Source organism: Saccopteryx leptura, chromosome 2 (assembly GCF_036850995.1).
Source record: "Saccopteryx leptura isolate mSacLep1 chromosome 2, mSacLep1_pri_phased_curated, whole genome shotgun sequence".
Taxonomy (NCBI): domain Eukaryota; kingdom Metazoa; phylum Chordata; class Mammalia; order Chiroptera; family Emballonuridae; genus Saccopteryx; species Saccopteryx leptura.
In genome coordinates this window covers 314,776,101-314,799,837 of record NC_089504.1, presented here as the reverse complement: position 1 = coordinate 314,799,837, position 23,737 = coordinate 314,776,101, and the positions used below count along the sequence as shown (strand labels likewise).

The window sequence follows — 23,737 nt, the reverse complement described above, 5'->3', positions numbered from 1 at the left end:
AAGCCCTTCCTGGGTCAGGTATTCTGAATGGCGCATTCCTGTCACCCTCCACTCCTGGGTAGAATCCATCAGTGGCGAATGGTTTGGGGTGTGGGCCCTACATTTGCTGTCGTGGCTCACTGAGTGTGCCTCCCTGTTCCCCCAGGCGATGTGGAGCTCCTCTCCATGCTGACACGATGACCGTGTGCGGACCGGCCAACGGCAGCCGCAGCCGGACTGAAAACCCGAGCTACACACTGGCTGACAAGTAAGAACTTTTCTCCCTGGAGAGTGAAGACGTGGGTCCGGGTTCTCGATCTCCTTCCTTTCTCTCCGGCCTTTCCTGGCCCACTCATCCACTTCCTTGGTCTGAGAAGGCATTCTCTTCCATGTCATCATGCTGGGCCTCCTGGAAATCCCCTTCGTGCACTCCGCTCAGTGAGGAATCCCAGACCAGAGTGGCCGAGGAAGGTCTGACCAGCACCCCGTGTGTTGAGACGATGATCCCAGGGCCAGTCCCCGCAGTGTCCCCGTTCATACATTCCAGTCCAGGGTTAATTTTTCTAACTCCTGGAATGCACAGGTATTATAGTTATCAGTGAGCCCAAAATCTTCGCAGCTGCATCTGTCCACGTAGCCGTCTTTCCCCATCTTACGTTAGTAGGACTGCTTCCTCCCCAGATGTGTCCCTCTGACACTCCCTCTCATGTTCCACAAGGGAGTTGGTGATCACTGATCTGTTCACAGCTATGGAGCCCCTCCTGGACCTGGAGAATCCTGGAAACAGGAAGTTGAGAGATTCTTGGGTGCGGCAACCATGTGATGGTGGCACGGTGCCATGGTTTCCTCTTCCTTGCTGCTCTTGCCAGGGTAGCATGGTCTTCCAGCAAGGTGACCTTCTTCAGCTCTTAGATAGATAGGGCCTCTGTGACTGTGAAATCACACCAGATGTTTGGCACCTCAGACAATAACTATCATCATTAAATAACCTGAGTTACCATTTATTAATATCAAGGTTTATAAAGTGTGTATTCTGGACATATTGCAAGTATTAACTCCATTCATTTAATAAACATTTAATGACTACCTATTATGTACTGGGCACAGCAAACAAGATACATTAGGCCTGTGTACCCCTAAATTTCCAGTCTAGACAAAGGAGATAGGGTTCTTACTTTAAGATACAAAAGGGAGCCTGACCAGGCGGTGGCGCAGTGGATAGAGCATCAAACTGCGATGCCGAGGACCCAGGTTCAAGACCCCGAGGTGCCAGCTTGAGCGTGGGCTCATCTGGTTTGAGCAAAAGCTCACCAACTTGGGCCTGACCTGTGGTGGCGCAGTGGGATAAAGCGTCGACCTGGAACACTGAGGTTGCCGGTTCGAAACCTTGGGCTTGCCCGGTCAAGGCACATATGGGAGTTGATGCTTCCTGCTCCTCCCCTTTCTCTCTCTCTCTCTCTCTCTCTCTCTCTCTCTCTCTCTCTCTCTCCCCCCTAAAAATCAATCAATAAAAAAAAATAAATGAAAAATTAAAAAATATATAATAAAATTAAAAAAAAAAATCTCACCAACTTGGACCCAAGATGCTGGCTCGAGCAAGGGGTTACTCGGTCTGCTGAAGGCCCATGGTGAAGGCACATATGAGAAAGCAATCAATGAACAACTATGTGTCACAATGTGCAATGAAAAACTAATGATTGATGCTTCTCATCTCTCCATTCCTGTCTGTCTGTCTCTGTCTATCCCTCTCTCTGACTCTCTCTCTGTCTCTGTTAAAAAAAAAAGATACAAAAGGGAGCCAAAATTGAAACCCAAGTCCCTCTGACTCAACATATATGATGCTAACTATATGTCATATCACCATTGGTCACTCAGCATGTGCTAACCTGGACTGTGTTTTCATATGTCTGCCCTATCTCTTCACCTTACTTCTATCCATGAGAGCAGGGACTTGATATTCTGCCTTCTGAATTCTCGGTAAAATATCAACATAATGATTCCGACTTCAGTTCTGACTAACATCTGAATTTGTGCCAATGTCCTCAGTGATGATAGGACAACTTAAAAATGTTTCTTTTCTGTAAGCACTCTGTTATGAATGCTAATTGTTTATTTAAATAAGGAATTCTGCTTTAGTAGCCATATTTAACATATGAAAGTGTGTTTGCAGTTTCACAAGTTTCTAATTTATGTTGAGCAACCAAGAATAGTGACCCAATTTCCGAGCTAATGTCTCAGTGGGGAGAAGTCTTTACATAAACAACCGATAGTCTTTGGACTGGAAAGCTTAATGGTAACCGGATGCATAAAATTGCTAATTATTCATCCCTTGGGTGAACCTTCCTGGGGTTTCAGACTTCCTCTACAGCCTGATCTACATACTCCGAAAATGTGCACGTTTGTAATCCTGACACCTCTAAGGTCATTGTGTTCAGTCAGGATCTGTGCTGGTGGAGGATGGTTCTACATTTCAAAACACATACTTTCATTCTCATTAGGCTAGCTTAAGAACGTTTTTCTGTTTTTCTTTAAAAATAATTTTCAACATCTCCATGAGATGATCTCCTAAGATCACATTTGAAGGTATGCATCCCACATGTGCATTCTAAACCAGAACTTCCTGGAGGGATGGAGTGTCCTCCTCCATCCAGTGCAGTAACCGTTAGCCACATGTGGCTACTGAGTCCTCGCCCTGCGGCTGGTGCCGCTGAGGAACTGAAGCTTTAATTGAATTTGGTTTCAGTTTAAATAGCCACATGTGGCTAGTGGCCGCTATACTGGACAGGGCAGTTCTAGGCCACCATGAAATTTGGATCTGCTTGTTGATCCACTCGTTCATTCACACAACAAAGACTTACTGGCCACCAACCCCGCTGGATGTTGTTCTAGGGATGCAGCAGTAGCAAAACAGGTCAGATTCCAAACAAAACAGAGCAGTCCTGTCCTCTCAGAGTCTGCTGTAGTGGGGCTCATGATCTAAAGGAGTTTAATTCAAACACAGCCAGTCATTGCGTCTTTACTGATGCCTAGCAGGACAACTCATCAAGCCCAGAACTAGCAAAAACTTTATAACTCATGGCATTGTTTTCATTTTTAAATAGTCATTACAAGTCTCCTCCATTACAGAAACAGAGGAAACATAGACTATGTACTCTTTTATCTCAGGACCTTGCTCTTATTATCACCAGGGGGAGAAAAAGCTAATAATAATGGTAACCATCACTTCCTATAAATTCATGACATGCTAGATGCTTTATGTGGGCTGGCTCATTCAATGTTTACAGCACCCTGTTAGATATGTGTTAGTATTAGTATTATTATTTCTGTTTCACAGATTTAGAGAGAGAAGTTAAGCAGTTTGTCCAAGGTCCCACAGCTGTTCAGTGGTTGAATTAGGATTTAAACCCAAGTCTACTGAACTCCAAAATCCAATAGTTCCATTGATATCTCCCAAGAAAAATATTACGTTATTTTTTTTGAGAGAGAGAGAGAGACAGACAGACAGGAAGGGAGAGAGATGAGAAGCATCAACTTATAGTTACATCACTTTAGTTGTTCCTTGCTTGCTTCTCATATATGCCTTGACTGGAGGGCTCAAGCTGAGCCAGCGACCTTGGGCTCAAGCCAGCAACCATGGGATGGAAATAGTCCTGTGCTCAAGCTAGTGACCCCATGCTCAAGCCAGTGAGCCCACCCTCAAGCCTGCAACCTTGAGGTTTCGTACCTGGGACCTCAGTGTCCGAAGTCGACACTCTATCCACTGTGCCACCACTGGTCAGGCTTACATGAATTTTTTAATGGTGGTCTCATAGTTTGTGATTTGCAACGAGCATGTAACATTTATAAGTTCTAGGATATCTCTGACAGCCAAGAACAGTAAATAAGAATCTCTCATCCAGTGTTTATCTTTTTGTTCAGGGTCAAGGTGGAAGGGCCAGAGGCTGGGGAGGACCCTCGAAGGCAGCCCGTTAGGTCCTCCGTTGCCTCCCCAGAGGCCGACCAGAGCTCAGCCCTCCGCAGAAGCCCGCTGGAAAGCCTCAGTAACCTGACGCCCAAGTCCCGAGCAGACTTTTCTCAGCAGAACATGTTCAACTCGAGTACGATCATCAGGGACCCAGCTTCAGGGCTCAGTGCTAAAGAGGCCAGCGGGGCTGGCAGGAGGCAGCTCGGCAGGGCTGAGAACCCCTGCCCCCCTGCCCGAGGCCGGGCCGGGCACACGGCCCTCAGCATAAAGGACAAGATATCAGAATGGGAAGGGAAAACGGAGTCGCCCACCCTGGCACCCGGCGGGAAGGCAGATGCACAGGAGGATTACCTGATGTCCTGCGTGATGGAGAGGAGGCGTGGTGATGGTGTGGGGACTCGGGCCACAGCGGCCCAAAACGGAATGAGGCTGGAAAGAGAGAGCAAAGAGAACGAGAGGAATAAGGGGGTAGTGGAAGTCAGGGTACAGGCTGCAGAGCAGAAGCCAGACCCAAGCCACCCAGCCGGGGAGAGGGCTCCAAGCTCGGGCCGAGGCCGGGAGCTGAGGGTCGGCAAACAGCGCTGTCAGAATGATAACCTCTCTGTGCTGAAGCAAGTCAAGAAGCTCGAGCAGGCTCTGAAGGATGGGCTGGCAGGGTTGGATCCCCAGTTACCAGGGACTTGTTATTCCCCACATTGCCCTGCCGACAAGGCCGAGGAGGGGCCTAACCTACCCGGGAGCCGCGGGTACGGGAGCGGCTCAGAGCTCAGGGCCCACCACTCGGACCTGGAAGCCAGGCAGCTGGCCCCCGAGGCGGCAGAGGAAGCGAGAGGCTCCTACGGAAAGCCCTGTGACCAGAGCCTGGAGAGTGTGTACAGGGGCTCCCCCCCAAAGCCCTTCATCAACCCCCTGCCCAAACCCCGGAGAACGTTCAAACACGACGGAGAAGGGGACAAGGACGGGAACACGGGCATCGGCTTCAGGAAGGAGCGAAGGAACCTGCCTCCGCTGCCCACTCTGCCTCCCCCGCCCCTGCCCTCCTCTCCGCCGCCGGCCTCTGTGAACAGAAGACTGTGGAATGGGAGGCCGAAGCCCAGTGCTGACCACAGGTAGGTGGCCGCAGCCGTCGGCCTCAGTGGCCCGTGCACCATCGCAACCATCTGGTTCAGTTATTTTTTTTAATGTGCTGTTGAATTCTATCTGCTAATATTCGAAGATTTGTATCCCAGTATCCCGCAAAGGGACTGATCTGGACTCAGTATTTTCTGTACCATCTTTATCAGGCGTTGGCATCAGTGAGATTTATAGAAGAATTTCGAGAATTCCTTCTTTATGTTCTGAGAAAGTTGGAATCGGTCTCCAACCCTACATTCTTTCCCAAACACGTGTCAGACTCAGGACCCTCCACCCTCTGGTGACTTTCTGTTCCTGTCCCCTGTGCCACCTAACAACAGCCCTTCACACCCTTCCCGGGCTGTTCCTCCAGTGGGGCCCTCTCCCAGGGCAGGTTGGTTTGGGGAGATTGGTGTCTTTCATCGGTGTCATCGCCAGGACGACACATCAGCCCTGTGCACAGTGCTTCCCATTATCTCCCCTCTCAGCTACCATCTGCTCTTTTCGGTCTCCCAGCATTTTCTTTAAAACCAGCTAGAGTTACTTAGCTTCGATCCAGAGGTGAAATTTTTCTTGGCCATTTGGAATGTGGTTGCATCAGCTGTGTTTCAGAAGTTTGGCTTTGGAGTTTTCATTTTGTTCAAAATAGTACAACGGGGGTGATTAGGGCAAGATGTTCACTTTCCGCTCTTAAAAAATAAAGTGTGCTCTTTATGGCGGTCCCATCTCTTCAAAGGGGGGAGGGGAGAAGAGGCTCAGCTTTGAACTTGGCAGACTTACTGCCCTCTCTGAGGCAGGAAAGCCAAGCCAGGGTTGGAGAAAGGAGCGATTAAGGATTTTGAGGTTATGAAGGTTTAGAATTACACGGCCAGGCTGCGCACATTAGAGAGCAAATTCAGCTTATTTTCATAGGCGGACGAGACGGCCTCAGCGAGAGCCAAACCAGGGACTCCAGATACTCAGTTTGAGAAAATGTGAGGGTTTTTTTTTTCCCCCCCTCTCCTTATTTTTCCCTTCCCTTTTTTTCTTTCCTCTTTTCTCTCCCCTTCCTTCTCTTCTCCTTCCCTTCTTTCTTCCCTGTCTTCTCTCTTCTTTCTGCATGTCTCTAAAGCCCCAGGAAATTAAATGCAAGGATGTATGCCTTCAGTCCTAAAATGGAAAACAAGAAACCCTCAAATGTCAGGAAATTCCAAAGATAAGGTTCCTGCAGCAGCAGTAATTCAGTTATGTATGGTTTTATGGTGTACATTTAATAACTTGGGCTGGACTGCCGTAAGGTTGACATTAAACAAGAAAAATTGATTCTTTAAGTATAAGCAACATCCTGAATTCACGTGTATCTGTATACCCCAAAGGTTTTAACTTAAATTCAGATTTTTATTTTTGTTTAATTTGATCATGTGACAGAGTCTTTAGACCGTTATGCAACCAAATAACTACGTTGACCAAAATTTCAACTATACGACTGATTGATTTTGCATTATATAGATTCACCCTTCCCTGGGGGCTTTAGCATAAGACATTCAGAACTTTTTGAAGATGTGGAACCTCAGTCATGTTATAGCTGCCAAGTCATACTGTGCTGTTATTCATTCCTTAATTTTCATCATCTGTAGGACTGATAGGGATTCCTACAGCTCTGGCTGGGCAGCAGCCCTCAGTTACCATTCGTTTAATGGTTCAGGTTCACTGACCAGCCATGCTGTGGTCCACCCCTATTGTTAAGAGTCTATCTTAGACAACACAGGATCCATGAGGGAGCTGTAACTACTCTGTCTAAAAACGGAATGTTTAAAAAGCTTCAGAGGAGCAATTGGTTTGGTTAACAAGAGATTTACACCAGAAATTACTTTGAAAGTATCTGAGAAGCTTGACTTTGTAAATTTGTTTATTTCAGCTAAGTTGTATCGGGGAACAGTGACAAGAGGAGGGAGGGTGGTTGTTATTCCACATTAGAAGAGTGGTTGTCATGTCTTATTTCTCATTAGAAGGTAGAAATGGTTGGATTTTAGACACAATGGTGGATAGTTTGTCTTCTTACACTACTGTTTTGGATTCGGGATAGAGGAAAGCAGAAACCAAATGTGGGTGGTTTTAACCCCTGATGGAGGAAATACCCAGTGACAGAGCAAGCCGAGAGCTGGCATAAGCCATCCCCCACTTAGCTGCCTACTCTGAACAGCGGTGATAGGAACGCCCTTCCTCAGAGGGCGGTGGGCTGTGGGGGGCGGAGCCACCTGGGCAGCGAGGAGAGCTTCTGTGGCAGCTGGAGGTGGGTGTGGGAATCAGAGCGTGGCATTCCTGGTTTCTAGCTGGTTATGTGAATGGTGTTTTAGGTGGTGGCTAGGTCCCAGGCCCTTTGAGCTTATTTAACCCATAGCTGAAAATAATTCTGGAGGAAATGTGTTCAAAACAATTGATTAGAAATTAGCTCTAAGAATACAGTTGCTTTATTTGTTTATGCCAAAATAGGTATAAATTATAAGCAGTAAATGTGACTGTTAAAACCAGCTCTTTTTTCTGACCTGTGGTGGTGCAGTGGATAAGCGTCGGCCTGGAATTCAGAGGTCGCTGGTTCGAAACCCTGGGCTCCAGAACCACCACTTTGCGGGCAGAACTCTTGTGAACTGGTTAGAGGTGGGCAATGGGAGAGAGGGGACTGTGGATGGCACTGGCAGGTGTGAGGCAGCAACAAGCGTCTGGATGGATGGTGACAGCCCCTGCTGGAGGAGGCTCTGGGGGGGAAGCTGGCAGTCAAAGTATGATGAGTTCAACTCCAGATTTGTTCATTTGAGATTCCTGTATGTTGTCTAAATGGAGATGTGGATGAACTCTTACATTAGTATTTCATTTAAAAGTATGAGAAAGTCACAAATAAAAACAACTACGTGACATCTGAGTATTTGGCGCTGATTGTTGAAATTTGGATATTGCATAAATCATAACCCGCTGCAGCTAACTGCAGCGGACCGGTTAGACCATTCCAGCATTTCTGAAACCAAAAACTACTCAGATCTTGTGATAATTTGAGGGCCCAGGAGGCAAACTGGTACTGAGAGGAGGTTTGCGGCTCTTCACCAGGCTGTGGACTCCCCAGAGGTGGGGGCTTCTTGCCTTTGCTTCTCCAGCTATGAGCTCATCGCGATCCTCAGCAGGTGCTTATTAAGCATGTGGGCTGGTTATGGAGCGAACATGGAAATATTTAAACGAGAGGGAAGCCAGTTTAGATGTGGTTATCATTCGTCTTTCGAAATTTCCTTTCTCTCAAAGTTAACAGGTAGATAAAGGCATTAAAATCTTTTTTTCAAGTTAAAAATATTTTTATAGAAAAGACTTTGCTAAGTGGATGATTTGTTTAATCATATTTTTCTTCTTCATGGGGCCCAGTCACCTACCTGAGCCTCAGAAACCTGAGGACCCCTCCCCAGTCCTTGGAGTCATTTATGCAGATTACAGAAATAGTGCCTAGGGGGAACTATGTGAAGTCGTTGCTTACGGAATATGTTACCAACACACAATAATGATAAATTAGCTTTGTAATTGGAACTCTCTTTCCCACTGGCTCTAGAAACTGGACATAGAAAGATTTTTAGTTGCTTCCTGATTTTTATATGTCCCATGGCTTCATGTTGATTTAAAATTTTGTCTTTCAGGGTTCCTGCATAGAAATTAGTCACCTGAAAACCAGCATTTTAATAGAGAAATGGAGAAATATTGTGATGAATTTATTTGCAAATTAGAGTTTTGCAATGTGAATAACAATCTTCTAATCGATTTTGAATTTTTTTTAAGAAAGTGTATAATTTTTAAAAATTGCAATTTTTTTAATGTTTAGACTAGTGGTACCTTTTATGTGTTTGGAATGAAAGAACATATAGCTGAACTCTTATCTTAGCATCTTGTTCTTGAAACTATGGAAGCATCATAACAAAACAAAACAAAACATTCAAACTATGGCCTGAAACCCCAGGGTATCTGACAGCAGCCATTTGGATACAGGCTAATCCCATCCCAACAAGCCCCAACAGATAATCCAGGTTGTGTTACATGTGCTCTAAGTAAGTGAGCCGTCCACTGGGACTTGGAGAGCCTAGAGCATGCAAACATCTGTTTTGTTAGAGCATTTCTTATTAAAACATGTGAATTGTTCAGATATTCTTTCATAGGTACTTTATAACAGTTTTTCATTTTGAAAGTTGACCTATACAAATATTACTTCTAGGTACCTCAAATGAGATTTTAAAAAATAAGTAAAAACAATTACAGAGCTCTCCCCACAGCAAAGCGAGGCATGGCTGCAGCCCCTTTCTGAAATCAAAGGAAAGGCCAAGCATAGCCAAGGTCATGCTCAAATTCCAGATAGGCTTTCCGGTAAGTGGTGGCCACCTCTCTGTCCCTCTGCTGTCAGGAGTGGGGCTTCCTGATGTTGTGGCAGACGCTGCCCAGCTCTCAGGGAAGCAGCCCCTGCCTGTCCCCTCTTTTTTCGATGAGGGTTCATAGCGTCTCTTCGTAGCCTAATTTAGTTACATTACAAGGGAAATAGAGGGGTTGTTGGATAATTCACAGTAACATGTAACACGATTTTATATGGAAAATTAGTTCAAGTTCATAACTGCAGATGCTGGAAACTGAGCCTGTTTTAATTTGTGGGCTGCGACTGCAGCTTTTCTCATGCATCGCCTTGTACATGCTCAGTGCCCAAGTTGTTAACAGTACCAGTCGTCAGCCGGACTCCCTGGTCCGCCACTTCCCCCCAATGTGACCTTGACCAATTTAACTTCTGTATGCCTCTGTTTTCTTATATCTAATATGTATACAGTAATAGTAATTCTTCATAAGGTTGTTGCAAAGTCTGAATGTGCTAGTTGAATGAATGAATCTGTGCCTCATTGAGCAGTTTGCATCTCTTCTAGCAAATCTAGGGAATGGGCATGCTGAGGACTCTAGCTAACATAATCTGATTAGCTCACTGGAGAAACCCAGGGACTGTGGCCCAGTCTAGGCCAGTTACTTCACTCCGCTCTGGCCACAGACCACACCTCCGTCTCCAATCAGATGCCTGGCTAATGCCAGCCTGGGCTACTGTCAACCCAGACTAGGTATTGTTCAGCGTGGGTTCATAGCACAGCCCATTCCCGTCCTAGAGAAAACAGCACAGACCTGCTTCCCCACCTCCACCACCATCGCCATCACCACCTCCACCACCACCTCCATCACCACTACCACCTCCACCACCACCACTTCTATCACCACCTCCACCATCACCACCACCACCACCATCACCACCTCCACCTCCATCACCACCATCACCACCTCTACCACCATCACCACCACCACCACCTCCACCTCCACCACCTCCACCTCCATCACCACCATCACCACCACCTCCACCACCATCTCTACTACCTCCACCACCGTCAGCACCAGACCCCCATCTGCTAGAGTGCTGAAGCTCAGCCCCTCCTCTCGTGCTGAACACCTCAAGGAGAGGAAGTAGGGGCTCACGGATTGGTACCTTCTCCCTTTGGGCATGAGCTTCTGTTGGTGAGTCAGGACCTTGGGGCATGGATAACCGTTTTAGCCGCGTGGCCTGACTTAAGACCATAGACTCCCAGCATGGAAGCTTCCGGCGTGGCCCTTGTTTGTGCCCCTCCCCTAAGCAATGGGTTCAAGTTCATGAAGGAGTGAGGATGGAGTATGGATGTGGGTGGTGAATTCATATGTGGAGATATTCTAGTTTAGAACCTACATAAGAGACGCTTTGGGCCTGACCTGTGGTGGCGCAGTGGATAAAGCGTCGACCTGGAAATGCTAAGGTCGCCAGTTCGAAACCCTGGGCTTGCCTGGTCAAGGCACATATGGGAGTTGATGCTTCCAGCTCCTCCCCTCTTCTCTCTCTCTGTCTCTCCTCCCTCTCTCTCTCTCTGTCCTCTCTAAAATGAATAAATAAATAAAATTTAAAAAAAAAAAAAAAAAAGAGAGAAGCTTTGGGAAGCGCCCATGGCTCAGGAACAGGAAGAGCACAGAGGTGGTGGCCGGGAGGTGCTGTGTAGGGGGAGCATCAGGCAGCAGTGCGTGGCTCCACTGCCCGCCCAGGGCTGTGTGCTGGCACCTGCAGTCCTTACCGAACAAGACTGCTGTAAAATGTAACAGAACACCAGAGAAATGAAGTAAAAAAAGACCACAATATATACAAGCCTCACTTTTTTATATATAATAATGTACTGAGTTTCAGCCCAGATATGTGGTTCATCCAAGGTTAAGGGCTTGTTTTGTTTTCCAAACAATAATTGTATATTTATTCATATTCATATTGATTTGTGAGTCAGATCCCACCGAGTTATTGCACTAGTTTGGGGTGACTGGTGAACCAGTAGGGTGACACTGATTTCATCTCCAGGTCAGCTGAGTTTTGTGTTTTTGCAACTGGTGTTCCCAAAATCAGACTCTTAATCTTCGAAAGGAGTATTTTAACAGCTTTGTTGAGGTATATTCAAAGGGCTTGTGAATGAAAGGTCCCAGCTCTGTACCCAGTGGGGATTCAGAGGGCAGGGCCACCACACGGCCAGCAGGGCTGTGTCCCTTGTAGTGTGGGGAGACTGCATGTTCACCCCAGTCCCACTCCTGAAAGGCGCAGGTGTGTCCTGCAGAACCCCTGACAGACCTGCCTGGAGCAGAAGGGGAGTTTCCGGAGCTTGGGGTGTAGGGGGAGGGAGAGAAGGAATGGGAGGGAGGAGAGTAATCCTGTGAGGTGGCTGATGTTTTATATGTTTTATAATGTAACTGAGCTCATGACCTCCCAAATGTTCAATAACATGGACAAAATCATGGATAGTGCCTGACCAGGTGATGGCGCAGTGGATAGAGCGTCAGACTGGGATGCGGAAGACCCAGGTTCGAGACCCCGAGGTTGCCAGTTTGAGCGCGGGCTCATCTGGCTTGAGCAAAAAGCTCGCCAGCTTGGACCCAAGGTCGCTGGCTCGAGCAAGGGGTTATTTGGTTTGCTGAAGGCCCACGGTCAAGGCACATATGAGAAAGCAATCAATGAACAACTAAGGTGTTGCAATGCGCAACAACAACAAAAAAATCATGGATAGTCAAGGTGAGGTGGCTGTATGTTTGTGTGTATGTGTGACTCTGATCAACACCATCAGAACAAGACCCACCCATGTGGATATAGGGTGGGATAGGGGTGTGGTAGAAAGCCATAGAGCAGCGGTTCTCAACCTGTGGGTCGCGACCCCAGCGGGGTCGCCTAAAGCCATTGGAAAATACATAATGCATATCAGGTATTTACATTCCGAATCATAACTGTAGCAAAATTACAGTTATGAAGTAGCCACCAATTTGGTTTGGGGTCACCGCAACATGAGGAACTGTATTGCGGGGTCACGGCATTAGAAAGGTTGAGAACCACTGGGAGCCAGGCCACAGATAGAGACCGGGCCACGTCTGCACAGATCTCTGAGGGGCAGGGTGGGGTGTCTCATGGCCTTCGGTATCACTCTGATGATAACCATGTGAGTGAGGTGGAGGCCTCTGGGCTGCTCCAAACTGGCCATCACTGCTCGTTTCTAATTATTTACTGGTGTGCTCTGGAAACATTGTGGAACATTTGAAAAATCCAAAAACATGAAAGTAAAGGAAAGCCAGGAGCTGTCCCTCAATCCCGAGATAGCGGCTGTATGTTTTACTTTCTACTTTTTATTTTCTTTGTACATGTCTGGTTACCAAGCTGGGACTGCGTTTTATACACACACACACACACACACACACACACACATATATTATATATATATCATATACATACTTTGCTATCTTTACTTGGCATAAACATTCTTTCAAGTCAAAACCATATTTCATGTTTGAGGATTTTCATACCTCCTTACAAAAACCAGAGTTGACTTCAGTAATAGGAATTTTTGCAAGAAAAAATAATTTGGAGGGTATATAGGGAGGGTATCTGAACCATCCTAATTTGAATCAAGTTGTTTTTTTCTCTCATCTGGTGCACCCCAGGAAGTCCTACGAGTTTGAAGATTTACTGCACTCTTCCTCCGAGAACATCAGGGTCGACTGGTACGCGCAGACCAAGCTGGGGCTCACACGCACTTTATCAGAAGAGAATGTCTACGAGGACATTCCAGGTAAGGGGACAGAATGTCCATGTGTGGGGAGGGGTCCGCCTCTGCAAACGGGAGAGAAGAAGTGGGGCTGGGTGCTTTGAAGCGCACACATGTGCACACGCACGCACACACTCTTGGGGACATACATGTACTCAGATGAATGAGAGAGCAGGTATATGTGAGTGGACAAGCGACCCATGATGGAGTGTGTGAGAGAACAGGGAGAGGGGAGGGCTGTGATGAACAGCCAAGGAGGCAGCGTGGTTTGTGCTGCAGACCTGGGGCCTCAGCATCCACGACTGAGTCTTGGCTCCGCTACTCACTAGCTGTATGACATTGAGCAGGGGTCTGAATGTCTCTGAACTCTATTCTCTCTTCTGTACATGGGGGATGACGACAGCTACATACAGGGCTGGGGGAGGACTGGAGAAAGTGGGGTGTAAAAGCCCTGGCTTAGCACAGGCACTCAGTAAATCGTAGGGAGTGCCGAAGGAAAGAGAATGAGAGTACCGTACTCCTTCTGGGACTCGGGGGCATCAAGATTCTACTGTTTGAGTTTTTACTATTTAGTATTTTATTCTTGTGAATTCTATGCTAAATTGGATGAATACTATTAAAAAAGAAACTTGAGCCTAGCTCTGAAGAATCCTCTTAGATTCCAAAGTCGGGTTCAGATTCACAGAGTTGATGTATTTACCTACATTCAGTGAGTTAACTCTGTATTAAGATGAGATATTGCCCTTTGCAACAACATGGATGTATCTTGAGAATATCGTGCTAAGCAAAATAAGCCAGACAGAAAAAGTTAAGAGCCACATGTTTGTAGTCAGAAAACAAAGGAACAGATAACAAACAAGACAAATAAAAACACACACAGACAGCAATGTGGTTACCAGAGGGAAGAGGGTGGGGGCAGTGAAGGGTGAGGGGGTCAAATACACGGTGACGAAGATGATTTGACTTTGGGGGGTGGGCACACCAAGATGATATATCATAGCATTCTACACTTGAAACCTATATAATCTTATTAACCAAAGTCACCCTGATAAATTCAATTAAAAACATTCTTAAATCGATTCAGTGAGTTAAATTATCCTCAGGGAAGATCACCGTTTCAGTGAGGTGTGAGCTCTGACCAGCATCTACATGTTGGGGTAGAGCTGTGGGTGGGGGGAGAAACAAGCTGGTAGAAGAGAGAAACCCACACGTGTCCATGTGCAAGGGGCATGCAGGGTAGACCCACACACACATACACACATGCACGTCAGCTCCAGGAGAAACCCCACGGTCGGTGAAGACGCTAGCATGGGGGCGGGCGTGTACTTCACTGAGCCGCTGGAGATGCCGAAGCAGTGGGCTTCCCACGTCTAAAGCGTGTCTGGGATGGGACCTCCCTTAGCTGTGTGTCTGACAGGGAAGCTCTCCGTTACAGGGAACAGAAATCCAGCTGGAGCAACAAGAGACTTGACTGGCTCATGTGAGCCAAGCTGGCTTTTTCTTCCTCCTGTCTTAGCTCTTAGGGTTGCCCCATTCCCAGCAGGTTTCTCACCATCCCCATGATGGCTGCCGTTGGCTCCCTGCAGGGAGAGTCTATTCTGCAGGTCCCAGCAAAAATCCCGAGGCTCACTTGGATTAGATCAGTTTAGGTCCCTTGTTCACCTTCAGAGCCTGGGGGTGTCATGCAGTGACTGACTGGCTTAGACTTGGGGAATGCACCCTTCCCAGAACTGGTCACTGAGACAGGGACTTGGGAAACCCCGATTGGCTAAAGCCCTGAAACTGGAGTGGACTTAATCTCACGCGTCTAAGAACAGGAGGCGGGAGTTACCCCAGTGAAAATCAGGGTCTGTTACCAAGAGGAAGGATGAATGGATAGCAAGGCAGACATCCCCACAAGGAGAGGCTGGGATGTTGGGTAGATCTGATAGGGAAACCTTCCTCGGCGTTCCCAGTTCCTGACCCGTTGTCTTTGACCACAGATCCGCCAGTGAAGGAAAACCCTTACGAGGACGTTGAATTACATGGACGCTGCCTGGGAAAGAAATGTGTCTTGAATTTTCCTGGTTCTCCCACCTCTTCCATCCCTGACACATCCACCAAGGTATAGGTCCCCTAGGAGGCATTGGGGGGAGAGGGGTCCCCGGCACCCTGGCCTCCAGCAACCTGGAGCACTGGGTTGCACTGGAATGCCAGGCCACCCTCCACCAGGCTCGGGAATGTGTACCTTAGCGGTCTGCCTGCTCTTCCTGCCTCTGCGCTCCCAGGACCCTCTACCAACCCAGCTTCTAAGTGTCATTAGCTTCTGCTGGGTCAGAACCCTCCCCAGCTAGGTAAGTAAGATAGTATATAGTATAGTAATAGGGCCATTAAGAATAATGTCAGGGCCCTGGCCGGTTGGCTCAGTGGTAGAGCATCGGCCTGGCGTGTAGAAGTCCCGGGTTCGATTCCCGGCCAGGGCACACAGGAGAAGCGCCCATCTGCTTCTCCACCCCTCCCCCTTTCCTTCCTCTCTGTCTCTCTCTTCCCCTCCCGCAGCAGCCGAGGCTCCATTGGAGCAAAGATGGCCCGGGCGCTGGGGATGGCTCTGTGGCCTCTGCCTCAGGGGCTAGAGTGGCTCTGGTCGCAACATAGCGACGCCCAGGATGGGCAGAGCATCGCCCCCTGGTGGGCAGAGCGTCCCCCCTGGTGGGCGTGCCGGGTGGATCCCGGTTGGGCACATGCGGGAGTCTGTCTGACTGTCTCTCCCCATTCTTAGCTTCAGAAAAATACCAAAAAAAAAAAAAATGTCATAAAACAAACTCTAAAATGTAGAACTGAAAAGCATGATTCAGAAACAGTGTTTTTTATTGTATGCCACCATTTGTGGGGTTTTCTAATGAAAGAATGTACGTATACATAGTCTCATATGTGTTTGAGCACAGAGAATATGGCTATAAGGACACGTAAGGACGAGTAAGGGGACACCTCTGTGGTGGTGTCCGAGTGCGAACCTGGAAGTCAGGGTGGAAGACTGACAGGCTTTACAGGATATCCTTTTAAACTTTTAGAAGTATATACATATAGATAATATAACTAGAGTCACGTATGTGATGATTTCGGCCCGTTGCCTGTAGGACTGAATGAATGTTCTGTATGATGGCATTACATTTCCTTCATAGTTGACCCCAGGGCACCCATAGCTACCTAATTTCACACGTCTCCTCCATCCGGAAGCTCCCCTCCAACGAGAGACTGTGGACTGCCCCTCGGATATAACAGGCCAGGGACCGGCGAACTCTTCCTCTAAAGGGCCAGAGAGTAAAACACACAGTCTCCGTTGTGATTGCTCAGCACTGCCATTGTAGAAAGCAGCCATAGACAGACAGTATGCAGACGAACGAGTGCAGCTGTGTTTTAATAAGGCTTTATTTATGGACACCAAAACTTGAATTTTATATAATTTTCATGTGTATGAAATGTATACGTATATACTTTTAGCCATTTAAAAATATAAAAACTGGCCTGGCCGGTTGGCTCAGTGGTAGAGCGTCAGCCCGATGTGTGGAAGTTTGATTCCCAGTCAGGGCACACAAGAGAGGCGCCCATCTGCTCCACCCTTCCCCCTCTCCTTCCTCTCTATCTCTCTTTTCCCCTCCCATAGCCAAGGCGCCATTGGAGCAAAGTTGACCTGGGTGCTGAGGATGGCTCCATGGCCTCTGCCTCAGGCGCTAGAATGGCTCCGGCTACAATGGAGCTATGCCCCAGATGGGCAGAGCATCACCCCCTGGTGGGCATGCCAGGTGGATCCCCATCGGGCACATGCGGGAGTCTGTCTGACTGCCTCCCTGCTTCTCACTTCAGAAAAAAAGGTGTGTGTGTGTGTGTGTGTGTGTGTGTGTGTACACACACACACACACACACACACTATTCTTAGCTCTTGGCCTGTACAAAAACAGGTGGTGGTCCAACTGGGGCCCACAGAGCATAATCCCCCCCACACCCCCAGTGCTAGGTCATCCCCACCTCTGTCCTTGGCTCTGGCCTGAACCTCTCTCTCCCCATCCTGTAAGGGCTGCTCAATCATGCCTTCATCTGGAAGCTTCCAGGCCATTCTAGACCCTGGGACTTCTTCTCCTCTGCTTGCCTGCAACACTCAGCAGACTAAAGCACTCATTTCACACCAAATTGTATATACTGCCTTGTGACATCTCTTACTTCGATGGTTTGAATTCTGATTTAAGTCATGTAACATATCTTAAAAAACATCCTCTCAACTATATTGTAAATCCCCCAAGGTCAGTAAGTATACTGTTCCCTCGTGTCTCCCGTAAGGAGTAATACACTGTTTAAGTGTTGAAGAAATTATAACAGAAGGCCAAGTCCAGGTTGTATGTGTCAGTTTAAATCCAGTTTAAGAAAGAAGCCATCTTCCTCTCTGGGCTCCAGGAGAGGTCGGCACTTGCTGGCAGGTGGGTGGTGAGGGCTGCACATGAGACATGGCTTAGAGGAGGGGGGAGCGAGAAGCATCAGCTCTTCACCTTAGTTGTCCATTGGCCGCTTGTCGTATGTGCCTTGACCGGGCAAGCCCGGGGTTTTGAACCAGTGACCTCAGCATTCCAGATCAAAAGCCAATCCACTGCGCCACCACAGGTCAGGTTGAGGCGTGACTTTTGTGCTTGATGCTCACAAAGGGAATCTTTGAGCCACCGTCTTCCTGAAGAGAATTGAAGGTAGAACCTTTCGTGAGGGTTGGATCTTACTGACCCAAAGCAGTTGCCACAGTGCTTGTGTAAACCAACGGTCTGCTGTTTTCTCCTACAGAAAGGAGTGTCGTGAATAATCTGTGACAGTCAATAATGCAGTTTCTACTTGCCTTTGAAATTTGTTTGTTTTCATTGGACTATGGGTGTCTTCAACATTTAGGACATCCTTAGGAAAGGCTGTCACCCCATCTGCCCCCCACACACATCCTGCCCGGCTCTCCCGCGCTCTCCACTTCGTGGGGAGGGAACTGCATGGCCTCTTAGGAATAATGAAGAGCCCACATTCGGAGCCGGTGCTGCCCCAAGTCCAGAAAAGAAAGGCTGAGCTCTTTTCTTCCCTTGCCTGCTGGACCAGGGAACACCTAGGCCCTCTGTCCCCAACATAGCTAAACAAGTAGGCAGTCACGTCAGAGAAAACTTGGAAGTTCAGGGGCAGCTCTCCAGCAGAAAGATAATCCCATTGCCCAGGTCACAGGTCCAATTGCCACTGACACTTGGAGGCTGTTTAGGGCCCATGCAAGCCATCAGCAGGACTCTGTGTCCACACTCCTTCCTCTGCTCCCCCTCCTGTGGGTGTCTGGTTCGTGCCCCAGTCCTGGGACAGCTGCAGACTCCTCCACTTCCTCTCTTTAGCTCTTTGAATATTCATGACATATCTGGGCTACATCTGGGGGCTCAGAATTGCTGAAGCAGTCCCTCTTGGTGACCTCCTCTCCAGCCCCAGAAAGGTCCTGAATGATACCTCATCATTTTAATGCAGTGTCATTACATGACATTGAGACTTGCACCTGATTATATCTTCCCAGTAGAAAGAGAAGGGTCATTTAGAGAGCCTTGCCCTAGAAAGAAGCGTATGTGCAGTGGGCAGATGCTAGTGCCTGTACGCACAGGGCAGGGTCCTGAGAGGGGACATGCTCTCCTCTTGTTCAGTGTGACCCTCCGTCCCACACCTCCACCAGCACAGTGAGCGTGGTAGGAACTGACATTTAATAAGGGCTAGCTAGGCTGATGTGAGATACTCTTTTTTTTTTTTTTTTAAGCATTAGAACAATGAGCTTTATGAATTACACAAAATTTTTACCACTTTTTGTTTGCCTTATTTTTTCCCATTGATTTGAGACAGAAAGGAAAAGGAGGTGGGGAGGTAGAGAGAGAAAGAGAAGCATCATCTCGTTGTTCCACTTAGTTATGCCATTTAGTGGTGCACTCATCAGTTACTTCTTGTAGGTACCGTGACGGGGGTCAGACCCACGACCTCGTTGTACCGCGATAACGCTCTGTCCACTGAGCTTCCCCGCTAGGCCTTGTTTGTTTTTTGACCTTGAAATGACTTGTGTTTAGAAGTAAGACATGAGGCCCAGAGAGGTGGGGTTCCTTATATGGGAGGCTCTCAGCTTGCCAGCAGCAGAGTCAAAGCAAGGCCTGGGTCTGGCACCACCTGTACGCAGTGCTTTGTGGACTGTCAGAAAGCCTCACGGTAAAGTGAGTCGCTGAGCCCCACTGAGTTCCCACTGGTATGAAAAGAGAGAGGGAGTTATATCTGCATCCTCTATCATACTGACTGTCCGTAATTGGGTGATACGGATTAGTGAGCGCTTGTGAGCATAGACACAGCCAGTGGACCCTGGGGACCCAGAGCAGCTGCCCCCCCCCCCCAGTCTTCTGGTCTCCTGGTCTCATCACTGGCACCGCCAGGGGCCTTTTGTATTTATTTCTCTTCTTTTCTCTTTTTCCCTCGCAACAGCTGTTGTCCAAACCCGCTTTTTTCCGCCAAAATTCAGAGAGGAGGAACTTCAAACTGCTGGACACTAGGAAGCTGAGTCGGGATGGAACGGTGTCCCCTTCAAAAACCAGCCCCCCCTCTACCCCCAGCAGCCCCGACGACACGTTCTTTAACCTTGGGGACCCGCCCAATGGCAGGAAAAAGAGAAAGATCCCCAAGGTAAGGCTCGCGGCAGGCTTTGTGGGCAGAGTATGGTCACTCCTCTCCCTGCTTCCTCCCAGGCCGGGGGTCACAGTGAGGCTAGCAGGATGGGTACCTAGGCCTTTGTGGTCCTGATTCTTGTGGCCCCGTGGCCCTCTACTTCACCATCCTTCTCCCAGCTTTCCCTGCTCTTCTGATCCAGACAGTGTTTCCAATGCCCAAGATTTTTTGAGTCTGATCGGTGGTGGTGCAGTGGATAGAGCATCAGCCTGGAACAGTGAAGTCCCAGGTTCAAAACCCCAAGGTTGCTAACTTGAGCACGGGCTCACCAGCTTGAGCTCAGGGTCGCTGGCTTGAGCGTGAGATCACAGACATGACCCCATGGTCACTGGCTTGAGCCCAAGGTTACTGGCTTGAGCAAGAGGTCACTGGCTCAGCTTGAGACCCGCAGTCTATGCATGTATGAGAAGCAATCAATAAACAACCGAATAACTAAAGTGACACAATTACGAGTTGATGTTTCTCATCTCTCTCCCTTCCTGTCTGCCTGTCTCTCTGTCGCAAAAATTTTTTGAAAAACCTGCCTGTGGTGGTACCCCAGGTTGAGCATAGACCCGGGACACTAAGGTCACCGGTTTGAAACCCTTGGTATGTGTCTTGCCCGGTCAAGGCACATACAACAAGCAATCAGTGAACAGCTAGAGTGAAGCAACTACTTCTCATCCCCCCATCTCTGTAAAATAAATAATTAAAATATTTTTTAAAATTTTAAAAAGAGTTTTTGAGATAGTGTGTGCGAGTTCTGTGTGAAAGCAGAGAGGTGGAGAAAAAGGCGAACTGTTGCTGCCCCTTTGTCTTTGTCAGTGTAAGAAACATCCAAACTTGTCGGAAAAGTTTTTGAGTTTATTTGAGCCAATCTAGCAGCAATTGCTGGGAAGTAAAATCTCAGGGGATTGGGAAAATGCTCCAAAGAATGGCCGTTTGCAACTCATTTTGTACTTTAGAATCAAAGGCGGAGATGTAATGGGTTTCATGAAAGTCATTGGTGGCAGGTTAGGGGGGCAGGAGAAAGCAAAGCGGGGAGATCTCTGAGACCAGGTAAAGAGTGGAGAGACACCTACTGTTTCATTGGTGGGTACAGGATAGTTAACTGGCATTTACAGCCCACAGAGGTGGCATTCAGAGAACAAGGTAACAACGAGGCATCCCCGTGGTGGTGTGCTCTGATAGGTGGGTGTGCCCTGGGGGTCTGGGAACGGAAGGTCACCATGACATTCCAAGGGTATGTTTTGGTCGATGCAAAAAAGCCAGTGGACAGGCTCAGTTAGGGTATAGGCTGACCTTTCTCAAGTCCTGTAGGCTGGCCTAGGACGTGACTGTGCCTGACTTGCTCTTTTTTTTTTTAAGGTTTTTGTTTTGTTTTGTTTTTTAAAGATTTTATTTATTCATTATAGAGAGGGGGGAGAGAGAGAGAGAGAGAGAGAGAGAGAGAGAGAGAGAGAAGGGGGAGGAGCAAGAAGCATCAACTCCCATATGTGCCTTGATCTGGCAAGCCCAGGGTTTTGAACCAGCAACCTCAGCGTTTCCAGGTTGACGCTTTATCCACTGCGCCACCACAGGTCAGGCTGACTTGCTCTTAGTAATGTTTATGTTCATACCACCCAGTGGTCTGTGCTGGCACCCCAGCTGGTGGGGAAGCGCCGGGAGCTCTCAGTGGAACACAGCAGTGGAGGGCACAGGTGGGGATTGGCCACAGCGAGTCCCCTGCACCGCCCTGGCCACCCACCACCCAGTTCACCATGGCCCATCCCCTCTTGTTCTTCCCAGTGCATAAAACAATTTAAAACTTTTCAAGTCGGCTTCTAAACACAGCTCCCCTTCAAAACCACTAGTTGGTGCGCCTCAATTCTCTCTGGGTAGACATCCCTTTCTCCCAATTGGCTGGAACCCAGAAGGTTTCCACTTCTTGAAAGTTGCACGTGGTGCTATAAAGCCTGGAGGGCTCTGATCATGAGCTGGTTCTGCAGCAGTCAGCCTGGAGGGCGAGCCACCAAGGAGTGATGTCTGCTGAGCTCTCGACCTTAGGAGAGGTCATGAGAGGCCCGGCGGTCTGCACCGAGTGGTCTTGCGCAGAACGGGCAGCATGCTGGGTGCATGGCACCACTCTGTGCAGAAGTGAGGCCACAAGACCCACCGTAATCCCTGTCCCCTTTCTACCGGGGCTGCTCAGATGTTCTTCAGCATGGTTCCCATCAGAGGGGCCCTTCCAGGAACATTTTTTCTTTTATTTTTTTACTGTCTCTTCCTTTTCTTGTTTTGTTTTGGGGACAAAAGCTTTTTCTCAAACCACAGTGACACTACAGTATGGGCAGGGGAGCAGCCCTCACACCATTAGCCAATGAAGTCGTCTCCCTGGGTGCGTTAGCATATTTATAGTGCGGATGGCAGCCTCCTTTTGTGTTCTCGACAGCCAGGGTTCCGTCTGGCAGAAAAGAATGACTGAAAGATGGCAGTGGGCCCATGGGAAATGTCTCCTCCTGCCCCCCTCCCTGGCCCTCGCCACCCTGGAAGGGAACGGGCAGCAGAGGCGTGCCAGGCGCACATGCAGGGGAGGCTGCTAACCCGGCGTTTCTCCTCCTGGTGTCTGGCAGCTGGTGCTGAGGATCAATGCCATTTATGAGGCCCGAAGAGGAAAGAAACGGGTGAAGAGGCTATCCCAGTCCACGGAGAGCAACTCAGGAAAAGGTGGGAGCACCCCACAACGACCCCTCCTCCCCAGGGGTCTGGAAACAGAGTTTTCCTAGAAGTGGATTTCCCTTGCTTTGGGTTGGCTCATCCAGGAGAAGAGCTGGTGCTTTGTAAATGTCTGCATTGTCCCCAGGATAGTCCAACAGCCGGGGGCTCAGCTTGGTGGCATGTCCTCTGGTCCTTTCTGCCTGTCCATCCGTCCAGTGAGCCGGGGGCAGCACACTCTGACCCCACCCTGGGAGCAAGCCACTTTGCTCCGCAGGCACGACAGGGACCAGTACCCTGTGCTGTATAATTGATGGAGTGCCATCTGATCCAGGGCCACATTAGTCTGGAAGTACATTTATAGTCAGACACATAGTTTGTCCATTACATTTAAATAGACAAAAAGGAAATAGCCTTTCTAAGCTAGAAGTCTTGGCTTTGTGCTAACATGTATAAAAAAGTTTCCTGCATCAGAAAACCTCACATTTGTAACTTTTTTTGTCTTTTTTTTTTGTCCAGTGACAGATGAGAACAGTGAGTCTGACAGTGACACCGAGGAGAAGCTGAAAGGTAAGATCAGTGGCTATGCAAGGACACTACAAGGATGGCCCAAACTGCTTCACGCGAAGGATGGGACCGCAGGGCCCACAGGATGCTCAGGGGCGGGGCGGGCCTTGGCCTCACTGGCACGAGCCTGTTCTGTTACAGAGATCGGGGTGGCTGCGCCTGCAGGGACCCGCTGTTCCCATGCCTTTCCATTATGTCACAGGCGTTTTTCACACCTGTGTGAGGTATAGCCCCGCTGGCCTGAGACGGCAGACACCTGGGACTTTGGTCCCGCTTCTGTTAAAATATTGGTACGATCTGGAGGAACTCAGTTAAGATCTGTCATATGAAGTCATTGAACTAATTAATTAGCCCTTGCAGATCAAAATTGAGTGATTTAGGTCAGACTTTACCGAGTTTTCTGCCATTTCTCAGACCCCAGGCAGAAACCAAGGAAAGCTGTTACCCAGGGCTGCTGGGTGAGGCGACAGAGACCCACCCGCCCAGTGGTCCTGCCCCACGCACCTCGAAAGTTCAGCTGCTCCCCAGCCCACCTCCGGAATGAAGCAAGCTCTCTTTTCCATTACACAGATGTGGCTGGAGAGAAGGC

At 48.5% G+C, this 23,737-nt stretch overlaps 1 protein-coding gene across 2 annotated transcripts in view; it reads left to right on the top strand.

Moving 5' to 3' along the window:
* DENND2A (DENN domain containing 2A) overlaps positions 1-23,737 on the top strand; it is a 91,003-nt gene that overhangs the window by 31,658 nt on the left and 35,608 nt on the right. For both annotated transcript variants that reach the window (XM_066362882.1, XM_066362883.1), the window contains exons 2-8: positions 146-247; positions 3,898-5,052; positions 13,076-13,203; positions 15,162-15,283; positions 19,669-19,866; positions 22,500-22,593; positions 23,101-23,151. In XM_066362882.1, the coding sequence (XP_066218979.1) occupies positions 146-247; positions 3,898-5,052; positions 13,076-13,203; positions 15,162-15,283; positions 19,669-19,866; positions 22,500-22,593; positions 23,101-23,151 (1,850 nt within the window). The remainder of the gene's footprint in view (positions 1-145; positions 248-3,897; positions 5,053-13,075; positions 13,204-15,161; positions 15,284-19,668; positions 19,867-22,499; positions 22,594-23,100; positions 23,152-23,737) is intronic.